General features: G+C 46.1%; 1 protein-coding gene across 1 annotated transcript in view; it reads left to right on the forward strand.

Moving 5' to 3' along the window:
- Window positions 1-1,167: 1,167 nt before the first annotated feature.
- Window positions 1,168-10,970, forward strand: part of VPS13D (vacuolar protein sorting 13 homolog D) — a 301,395-nt gene continuing 291,592 nt past the window's right edge. Inside the window, exons 1-2 of the mRNA XM_017504510.2 lie at window positions 1,168-1,302; window positions 5,363-5,531. Coding sequence (XP_017359999.2) covers window positions 5,435-5,531 — 97 coding nt within the window. The 5' untranslated portion in view covers window positions 1,168-1,302; window positions 5,363-5,434. The remainder of the gene's footprint in view (window positions 1,303-5,362; window positions 5,532-10,970) is intronic.

Below are 10,970 nucleotides of genomic sequence, written 5' to 3' on the forward strand. Positions count from 1 at the left end.
AATGCAGAGGTACAAGCTCGGCTCACTGCAATCTCTGTCTCCCAGGTTCAAGTGATTCTCATGCCTCAGCCTCTTCAGCAGCTGGGACTACAGGTGTGCACCACCACGCCCGGCTAATTTTTGTAGTTTTAGTAGAGATGGGGTTTCACTATGTTGGCCAGGCTGGTCTCAAACTCCTAACCTCAAGTAATCCGCCGCCTTAGCCCGCCGAAGTGCTGGGATTATAGGCATGAGCCACCGTGCCCGGCCGATAATGGAACTGTATATAGCGAAAAGTCCTCTCTGAGTGGAATATTTGAAGCAAGAGGAAGTCAGCTATATGAATATCCAGAGCTATTCTGTAGCTCTGGATTGGCCACACGAGGCTATTGAGCACTGGAATTGTGGCTAGTTTGTATTGGGCTGTGCTGTAAATGTAAAATATACCCGAATTTCAAAACTTTACTATAAGAAAGTTAACATATTGCATTAGTAATTTTTTTTTCTTTTGGCTACATGTTGAGATGATCATATTTTGAACACATTGGATTAAATAAAATTTATTAAAATGAAGTTTATTTTCTTCTTTTTCATTTAAAACATTGTACCAACTAGTAAATGTACATTTCCCATGTGGCTGGCGAGTGTGGCTTGCATTGTGTTTCTATTGGTCAGCGCTGGCCTGGGAATCGTCCTACGTAGAGAAAACGGCAAATGCACACACTGTTCTTGGGTCAGAAACTGAAGGATGCTGGGGCAGAGCCAGACGGGGAAAAAGTGGCTGAAATGGGAAGGGACCAGATCCAGTGAGTCCTTGTTGGCAGCTCTGTAAGGAGGAGGGTTTTAATTGAAGTACGGCGGGGACGCCGTTTTAAGCAGAGAAGGCCAGGTTCCGAATTAACAGGCCCCTGTGGCTGCTGAGTGGGGAACGGAGTGTGGGTGCGTGGGCCAGACAAACGGCCGATCGCACCTCTCGCGTGGATGGAAGGCAGGTTGTAGGTGGGAAGAATCCTGGGTTCCCATGCTGTCTGAGCAGCGTCATTTGTGACCCTGCCCTCCTCTGGGACTCAGTTTCCGCATCTATAAAATAGGCCCCAGTGTCGGCGAACCCTAGAGGGGCCGGTAGACTTCAGAAGCGGCCGCAGGCGCCAGTGGCGCCTCCTCGATAGCTCGGCGCTCGGCTGGCCAGGCGTCGGCGCATCGCCCGCTCGATTGGTCGGGTCGGGGCCAGCCTGAGCGTCGCGGGCCTGCGCCATTGAGGAGCGGCGGGGAGGAAGCGCCGCGCAGCGCCGGGCTGGGACTGGCGGCCCGGTACACCGACAGGTAGGGGCCGAGGGGCGCCGCGCCGGGCGGGGCCAGGGCGGGGAACTGCAGGACGGGCGAGGACTCGCGGGTCGCAGCTAGGGCTCCGCTAGACCTGGGGGCCCGGGCCCACTCTGGGGAGAGCGATGCTGGGAGCCTGGAGACCCCGGCGTCCGGCCTCGGTCTGAGCCCCTCGGGGTAACCCTGGGGCGTGTGCTCCCCCGACGGCCCCGAGCCCGTCACCTCACGGGGACCCCTGCTTCTGAGTTCCCGCTGGCTCCCCAGGCACAGGCTCAAGGCTGTCTGAAGCTCTGGGAACCCCAGCGTCCGTGTTCTGGGGATCCCGAGCCCCCTCTGGACCCTGACACCCTTTCTGGGGTCCCAGCAGCCTGGCGCCTTGGAATTGGGGGGTGTCAGTCCGTGTCTTGGAATTGAGGGGTGTCAGACCAAGTCTCAAGCGGGACCCCAGTGTGCGAGCCCCTCACATTACGCCCAGGAATGGGGTGTGGGGTGTCAGTCAGTTCTCCAGAATGCTTTAGTCACCCCCCTTAATCAGCCATTCGAGGTCACACTCTGGGGTGGAGACATTAGGCCTAAAACTTCTTTTTACCCTTTGCCCCCCCGAGTCACGCCCTGGCCCACCCACTCCTCCTAGGTGTGGGACCCGGGTGCCGTTCCCTCCAGGTTTTACCTGGGTGGTGGGGTCTCCGTCCCCTAGAGGGGGCTGAGGGTTCTGAGAGCTGGGGGCGGGAGGGCTGTGAGAGCGTCGCCTTCCGGGCAGTGCCTTTCCTGTGGGGCCATCGGCGGGACAGCCGCCCCCGCCCCTGTTTTGGAGCTCCCTGGCACAGGCAGCGCTCAGACCCGGCCGCCTCCGGGAGGGACGCCCAGGTCCAGTTGCCAGTCCTTCCTATTCCCGGTCTGGCCGATCGTCAGGGGAGGGGCCTGGCTCAAGGTCATGCCCGGCTGTCTGCCCGCCCGTGGGCTGAGCACTGATCCCTACTGTCACCCGCCCCACCGGGTGGGGGAGCCCAGGTGGGGGTTAATGCCAGGCAGCTGCCTAGAAGCCCTGATGGACCGGAGCGTAAACAGTTTGTGATTCTGGCCAGTCTGGCGGCCTTTGCTGACACCGAATTCCTTAAGGGAATCTTTGAAGTGGCCTCAAGCCTGGTGTAGATGCTTAGCAGAGCAAATAATGGGTGCTTTCTGGTTTGGGCCTCAGTTTTACTGACCAGGGCGCCTTACAGTGCTAATCATTCATGCTTTTAAAATCTGTGTTTTGCATTCTTTTCCGTTTAGGGCAAGTAGAGTAGGGCCTGAACTTGTTTACAAACTGACAGTTGTTTCCCTTGATTTGGAGATAATTGGTAGTTGGCACTCAGAGAGAGTCGGCATTTAGGGCAGAAATTAGTGGCAATAACTACAAAAATCAAGAGTACTCTGACCTTGGCCTCTTGCCTAAGTTTGTTTGGAGTCCCCATAGTAAGATTAGTCAGTTTCATATTTGGTTTTCACAAATTTACTCCTTTAAAGTTACAACAGTGGCCGGGTGTGGTGGCCCATGCCTGTAATCCCCACACTTTGGGAGGCTAGGGTGGGCAGATCACTTGAGGTCAGGAGTTCAGACCAGCCTGGCCGACATGGTGAAACCCTATCTCTACTAAAAATACAGAAATTAGTCAACGTGGTGGCAGGTGCCTGTAATCTCAGCTACTCAGGAGGCTGAGGTAGGAGAATCGCTTGAATCCAGGAGGTAAAGGTTGCAGTGAGCCAAGATCCTGTAGCTGCACTCCAGCCTGAGCAATGAAGTGACACTCTGTCTCCAGAAAAATAAAAAAAAGTTACAATAGAGAAATATTTCTTTTACTCAGACAGTTAAGCATTTATTTTTTAAAACATTGTTCTTATAACCTCTTCTTTAAACAAATGTACTCAATAATTAGTTTTACATAACTCTACCCTTAAAAAATATCTTTATATTCCATTTGTAGAAAAAAAATCTTTGGAAAGAAATTGGGCAAATATTTTACCAAATGCTATTTTTTTCTTTTTGCTGTCACTGTTGACCAGTAAAAGTTAATCTTCTCTGGAAGTACAAGATATTGTTGACAAACAAAAGCCAGTTTTTCCAGGAGATTGTGTTCACTCTTCTGGTGGCCTTGTGTTTCAGGTGGCTGTTGAGTGGCAGCCTCTCAGTTGGGATAGGTATATCTTCTGGCACTAAGATGAATCACCAGAGGTGGGGCAGCGTGCTTGGAAAGGATCCTGAAAGTAGGCTGGCTCCAGTGGGATGCCTGCCACGGCAAATCTGTAGCGTCTGGCAGGGTGGCTGATGACCAACGTGGTAGATCAGAGCAAGACTTGAGGCTGTTTCCACTGGGATCTTCTTGCTGAGCAATCTGAGAACACTGTTAAACTTTTGTGTCACAATTTCCCTAATGTTGACTTTTTGTAATACTAAAATTAATCTTTTTTTTTTTTTTTTTTTTTTTTTTTTTTTTTTTTTTTTTTTNAATACTGGTAAACACCAGTTATTATAACAGGTGATAGTACCTACCAAGTCTAAATACTGTGGCTAGAGCCAGAGGATTTCTGGAGTTTGTAGTTTGTGATAATTATCTAAGATTGTTTATTATATCAGCATCATCTGATGCCCAGGTACCAGTAATACAGTTCAGGACATTTAAGAACAGTGATAAAGCATGCTGTCTGTATTATAATACTCCCATGTGTATTATTTTATATAATGAGTGATCCACATGAACAAATTTGAAACATTTAATTTGGGTGACCTGAGGTTCGTTAAATAATGAACTGCCCACCCTCCCCAACTTTATTCAGGTTCCTTTTTTTTCTTTGTATTTTTATTTTAGTGAGAAAGTGCCTGCGGATATTCAGCTTTCTTTAATGAATGAATTTCTTTTTCTTTTTCTTTTTTGATATGGAGTCTCACTCTGTCACCCAGGCTGGAGTGCAATGGCATGATGTCAGCTCACCGCAACCTCCACCTCCCAGATTCAAGCGATTCTCCTGCCTCAGCCTTCTGAGTAGGTGGGATTACAGGCATGTGCCACCATGCCCAGCTAATTTTTGTTTTTTTTTGGTAGAGATGGGGTTTTACTATGTTGGCCAGGCTGGTCTCGAACTCTTGACCTCAGGTGATCTGCCCACCTCGGTTTTCCAGAGGGCTGGGATTACAGGTGTGAGCCACTGTACCTGGCCTCTTTCATGAATTTCATTCAGACAATCTCTTAGGGCATTTTTTGTCTCAATCTAGGATAAAGTTTCTTAACATCGGCTCTGTTGACATTTGGGTTGGATAAGTCTTTGCTATGGGAGCTGTCTTGTGCATTGTAGGTTTAGCAGCTTCTGTGGTCTTTACCCGTAAGATGCCAGAAGCAGCCCCTAAGTCATGATCAAGTATGTCTCCAGACATTACTGAATTATGCCCATATGAGAACCCGTGATCAGGGCAGTCTAATCCCAAGGTAAATCACCATAAACAAGCAGTGGGCAGTTACACTGAAAAGATAGACAGCTTTGAATTGTAGGTAATTTTTGGTAAATTTAAGAGTGACTATTCCCTGAAGCAGCATCAAAATGTAGATGTATTGGTTTGGCCCTCCAGTTACTGATGGGGGCATCTTACAGAGCTTCTTGCCTCATCTTTTAAAACATCTGTGGCCGGGCACAGTGGCTCACACCTGCAAATCCCAGCACTTTGGGAGGCTGAGGTGGTGGATCACCTGAGGTCAGGAGTTTGAGACCAGCCTGGCCAATATGGTGAAACCCGTCTCTACCAAAAATACAAAAAATCAGCTGGGTATGGTGGTGGACACCTATCATCCCAGCTACTCGGGAGGCTGAGGGAGGAGAATCACCGGAACTCCGGAGGCAGAGGTTGCAGTGAGCCAAGATCGTGCCATTGCTCTCCAGCCTGGGCAACAAGAGTGAGACCGTCTCAGAACAACAACAGCAGCACATCTTTGCTTTGCATTCATCCGCCTTCATGCAGGTAGAATAGGAAATCAGCTTAGAAAATCATTCGGTTTTTCTGTTGAGTTTCATTTTTTTCCTTTCATAGATTCTTCTGTGACCATGAAAGAAATAAAGAATGATCCATGATTTCTAAACAGCTTTTCCTGAGGATATAGTCATGTTGGAAGGCCTTGTAGCCTGGGTTCTCAATACCTATTTGGGGAAATATGTCAATGACCTCAACACTGACCAGCTCTCGGTTGCACTTCTCAAAGGTGAGTATTTCTCAGTGACGCGGTATGGCTTTACAGGTGGCAGTTCTGTCTTTTGTATGTTTTTTGCTGTACTGAGAATCATAAAACCTAGTGCCAGATGGATATGTACTAAATGTATGTAAGAAGGTGATGATTATTACAGAGTAACTTAAGTATATAGCTATATTGTTGTAGATTTTAAGGAACTATTAAATATTAAAACAAACAAACAAACAAAATAAGCTATACTACTGGTGACTGTGCATTGTCCCAGTTATTTTTTCAGCTTTATGGAGGCAGCCACAATGTACTGACAGTGGCATTGACTTTGGCTTCAAATACTGTTTTGCCATGTAGTAGCTATGTGGACAATAGCTAATGCTGAAATTCTGAGCCTCAAGTTCTTTAGACAGAGGTAATATACCTCCAGAGGGTTGCCGTAAGGATCAGCTGGAATAACCTGCTAATAAGCTCCTAATCTGCTGGCATTAGTAGACACTCAATAGAAGTTTTAAAATTTATTACTGTGAGGTGTTCAACAGAAGTTCTGAGGTTTTGGCTTGCTTAATAGTACCTGAAGCTTGTGACACTTTAGCCCTTACAGGTCTAGACTTGGTAAATGCAGTCTCTGTTTTGGCATGGGAATTCGAAAACTGCGTTTTCTCCCTTTTCTTGTTTTAATTTTAATACTCTTTGTTCAGCTCAGTATGGAGTTTTTTAGCATATGTAGAAAAGATAAAAAAGTCTGCAAGTGTGTAAAATCATAGGAAATGAGAAGGAGACTTCAAATACAGTGAAACCTCACCTTCGTGGGTGTGAGTTTTGGTAAGTGGACCAGGACAGCCTAGAGAGAACAGTGGTACCAGCTGTTTGCATAGTCTAAGACTAGGGTACCAGAGATTCACCTGTTCCTTTCAATGTGTTGCTTTCCATGGTTTTCTGACCAAATGATTGTGGCAGCGGTAGGCATGGGAAGAGCTGTCATGGTCACGCCTCCCACTCTCTTCCTTTCCTTTCCTGTTCTCCTAGTTTTCGTCTTGTGCTTAAATGGGAGCTAAGTGGAAAGTGGGAGTGACCAACCTATCCGGGAAGAGGATGTGTTCAAAGTGCAATATGGTGTCAAGTTCACCTCTCTGGTCTCTTACTGAAGTTCTTAGACCCACTGTCAAGCCCACTACGTTGTATAAGGTATAGGCATCAGGGCCTAGAAAGAGAACTGCAGGCCATGACTTGCTAATCAAAGAGCTGGTTCTGTCAGGAGTGATATGGCAAGAGTGGCATCTGCTGAAGAAATGAATATATAGAAGAATAAATAGAAATTAATGATATCTGAGGTGTTACAGATTTCTAATCTCAGCGGTTTTAGAATATGTCTTGTAGCAACACCTGTGTTTATCTATCTGGTACTTTCAACTGCTTTTCTGCCCTATTTCCTTTCTAAAAAAGCATTATTCTTTATGGCTTTTAACGAACCTTTGGAATTTGAAGAATGTTTCTCTGCAGGATAGAAAAATGCATTTTCTTTCATAACGTGTTAGTATGGTACCCGATGCTTATGGGTCCAAAGCACACCGCAGAGCTTGGCCAGAAAAATCTGGAGAGCATGGAGGTGTACTGAGGGAACGGCTTTGTAAAGAAGTTGATGCTGCTTGTTCATCTCTGACACAGTGAAGCAGTATTTGGGGATAGAGAGGGTACTAGACAGGAATGAGAATGTTCTTTCTTTTTTTTGAGGCAGGGTTTCTTTCTGTTGCCCAGGTTGGAGTGCAGTGATTGGAGGTGTGATTTTGCCTCACTGCTGCCTCGACCTTTTGGGCTCAAGCAATCCTCCCGCCTCAGCCTTCTAAGTAGCTGGGACCACAGGCATGCACCACCACGCCTGGCAAATTTTTATATTTTTTTGGTAGAGATGGGTTTTTGCCGTGTTGCCCAGGCAGGTCTCAACCTCCCGAGCTCAAGTGATCCTCCCACCTGGGCCTCCCAAAGTGCTGTGATTACAGGCGCGATCCACCGTACCCAGCCAAGAATGTCATTTCAACCCATCTACAGATATTTACTGTTCTAGATGGTTTGGGAGATGCAAAGGGGACTGAAATAAGGGTCAAGGATATTGATTTTTTTAAGCCAAACTGTGTGTTTGAATCCAAGTTCTTCCAATTACCAGTCACCTGTGTAGGTTACTCAATTTCTCCATGGTTCACTCTCCCCTTTTATAAATTGAAGATAAAGTTCTGAGGACTAAGAAATTAATGTGGGTCAGAGAGCTTAGAGTTGTTCTTGGCATATTGCAGGCTCTCAGTCAATGTTAGTTGTCATCATCCATCCTCATGATCATCAGTGTATGATCGGATTGGCTGATGGTTGGACTTCAAAGAGATTGTATTAAAAAAAAAAAAAGATTGGGCTGGGCGCAGTGGCTCATGCCTGTAATCCCAGCACTTTGGGAGGCCGAGGCGGGCGGATCACGAGGTCAGGATATCGAGACCATCCTGGCCAACATGGTGAAACCCGGTCTCTCCTAAAAAATACAAAAATTAGCTGGGCGTGGTGGTATGTGCCTGTTGTCCCAGCTACTTGGGAGGCTGAGGCAGGAGAATTGCTTGAACCCAGGAGACGGATGTAGCATTGAGCCAAGATGGCGCCACTGCACTCCAACCTGGCCTCTGCTGACAGAGACTCTGTCTCAAAAAAAAAAGATTGTATCCACATATGAAAAGTAACAAAATGCAAAGTTACATGAGTAGTTTAAGAATGGAGATAGCACTTAAAGACAAATAATAAATAAAATACAAAGTAACATGAGTAGTTAAGGACAGAGATAGTTTTAAGATTTCACTCATTTTTTCTGAGCACTTTGGGAGGCCAAGGCAGGAGGATCACCTGAGGCCAGGAATTCAAGACTAGCCTGGGCAACATGGTGAGATCTCTTCTCTACCAAAAAAAAAAAAAAAAAAAAAATTGCTTGCATTGAGCTGTGCAGACTGCAGTGAGCTGTGATATCACCACTGTACTCCAACCTGGGAGACAGAGTAAGACCCTGTCTCAAAGATATCTATCTATCTATCTATCTATCTATCTATCTATCTATCTATCTATCTAATCTGTCTATCTGTCTATCATCTGTCTATCTATATATATCTGGGCATGATGGCATATGCCTGTAGTCCTGGCTACTGGGGAGGCTGAGGGAGGAAGATTCCTTGAGTTTAAGAGTTAAAGGCTACAGTGAGCTATGATCATGCCACTGCACTGCAGCCGGGGCAACAGAGTGAGACCCTATCTCTAAAAAATAGTAATAATAATAAAATTACAAAAAAATTTTTGAAAGCAAATTGCTTGTTCTCTGAGCCTTTTTTTCACCTCAGAAATTGAGAAGCTAATAATTATTTCTTTGTATTGTTGTGAGGATTAAATGAGATAGTGTGTATGAAGTTCTTGGACCCAGTAAGACCACACTAAATGGTAGCTCCTTTTTTTAATTTTGAGAGAGGGTCTCACTCTGTCACCCAGGCTAGAGTGCCATAGTAGGATCATAGCTCACTGCAACCTTGAACTTTTGGGCTCAAGCAATCCTCCTGCCTCAGCCACCAGGGTAGCTGGGACTACAGGTGGATGCCACCATGCCTGGGTAATTTTTTATTTTTTGTAGACACAGAGTTTCACTGTGTTGCCTACGGTGGTCTGAAACTCTGTCCTCAAGTGATTCTCCCAAAGTGCTGGGATTATGGGTATGAGACACTATGCCCTGCTTCTTATTCTACCTCCACCTCTGTAGTCCCTGATCTCAGAGGACTGTTATCCTGTTTAGGAGACAAGTTATGTAGTAATACAAGACAGTATAGATTAAATGGTTATTCTGGAAATACAGGCATAATGTGATGGGATGTGAAGGAAGAGAGCTGTCCATTCTTCCTGTAGGACTCTGGGAAGGCTATGGAGGTAGCTTTTGAGTGGACCTTTTTCTTTTTTTCTTTCTTTCTTTTTTTTTTTTTTTGGAGACAGTGTCTTGGTATGTTGCCCAGGAGTGCAGCGGTATGATTACAGCTCACTGCAGCCTCAACCTCTCTGGGCTCAAGCAGTCCTTTCATCTCAGCCTCCCGAGTAGCTGGGACTACAGGCATGTACCACCATAGGTCCAGCTATTTGTTTTATTTTTTGTAGAAATGGGTTTTACCATGTTGCCCAGGCTGGTCTTGAACTCTTGGGCTCAAGCAGTCCTCCTGCCTTGGCCTCCCAAAGTGCTGGGATTATAAGCATGAGCCACTGCCCCCAGCCTCGAGTGGATTTTAGCATGATTTCCATACGTGGCACTGGGGAGGTCACCACATTTCAGGTGGAGTGCACCCTGTGAGCAGAGGCTGAAAACTTGCGGGGTGCTTTTGAAAAGGTTTGGGGCCAGAAGGTAGAGGCTGCCAGTGTCACGTCAAGGAGTCTGAACTTCAGTGGTCAGTGGTGGGGCATTTCGTATATTTGTAACCCCAAACTTCATTTCCCCTCCTTTTTGTTTTTATAAGCTCTGAACCTTAGGTTGACTCTTCAAATAACCTGGAGCAGAGGGAAGATAATTCAGTAGCCATTAGAAATTATCAAGAAATGATCAACCTCTAAATTACTCCCAGTTTTAGTAGGTAGATTTCTTGCTAGCCTCAGATGAGGATTTTTTAGATGAGACATCCATGCGTAAGTCTATAAATGTCTGCCTGGAAGTAAGTGAACAACATTATCATTTATAAAGCACTCAGTACTTTAGGTGCTCTCCTGCTTGGCTCCCTGGAGGGACCTTTCCCTGCAGGGCCAGTTGTGGCTGCATGTTTGAGTAGGTGTGGACTAGGCAACCTTCAGTCTTAAACTGTGGCTGTGCTGTTGTTTTGCTGGATTCCTTTGCTTTTGGCTTGGCGTAGGCTGTTGTTTCTTCTCATTTTTTCCTCTACATTTTCTCTCTTCTTTCTGGATCTTCTCCTTTGCCCTCTGGGCTTCAGCTTTAAGTTTTCTGTGGTGTGAGTTGCCTGCAATTCCCTCTACTTACCCAAGGTTGTACAGCAGTCAGGGAAGCCCAGAGCTCACCTGCCTTTGTGACAGATTTAGGTATTTGAAAAATAAGGCGCTTCGAAGTGTAAATCATGCTCTTCAAAAGAAGAAACGATTTAATTGCTCCTTTTAAATCAATCTCAACTAAGGAAAGCATTTCATGATTTTTTTCTACCTTATGTTCATTTTTTCCCCAAATGTGGAAATGGGTTTGTTTCACTGGGGTTATAAACTTTTCCTTTCCATTAGACTTAAGGTATGGGTTGGGGGTGGCCCATGTGGACAAATGTTCCTGCAAAACTCAAAAAATAAATTGATTGCCGGGCGCGGTGGCTCATGCCTGTAATCCCAGCACTTTGGGAGGCCGAGGCAGGTGGATCACGAGGTCAAGAGATCGAGACCATCCTGGTCAACATGGTGAAACTCCGTCTC

This window comes from Cebus imitator, unplaced genomic scaffold (genome assembly GCF_001604975.1).
Source record: "Cebus imitator isolate Cc_AM_T3 unplaced genomic scaffold, Cebus_imitator-1.0 Scaffold15, whole genome shotgun sequence".
NCBI lineage: Eukaryota > Metazoa > Chordata > Mammalia > Primates > Cebidae > Cebus > Cebus imitator.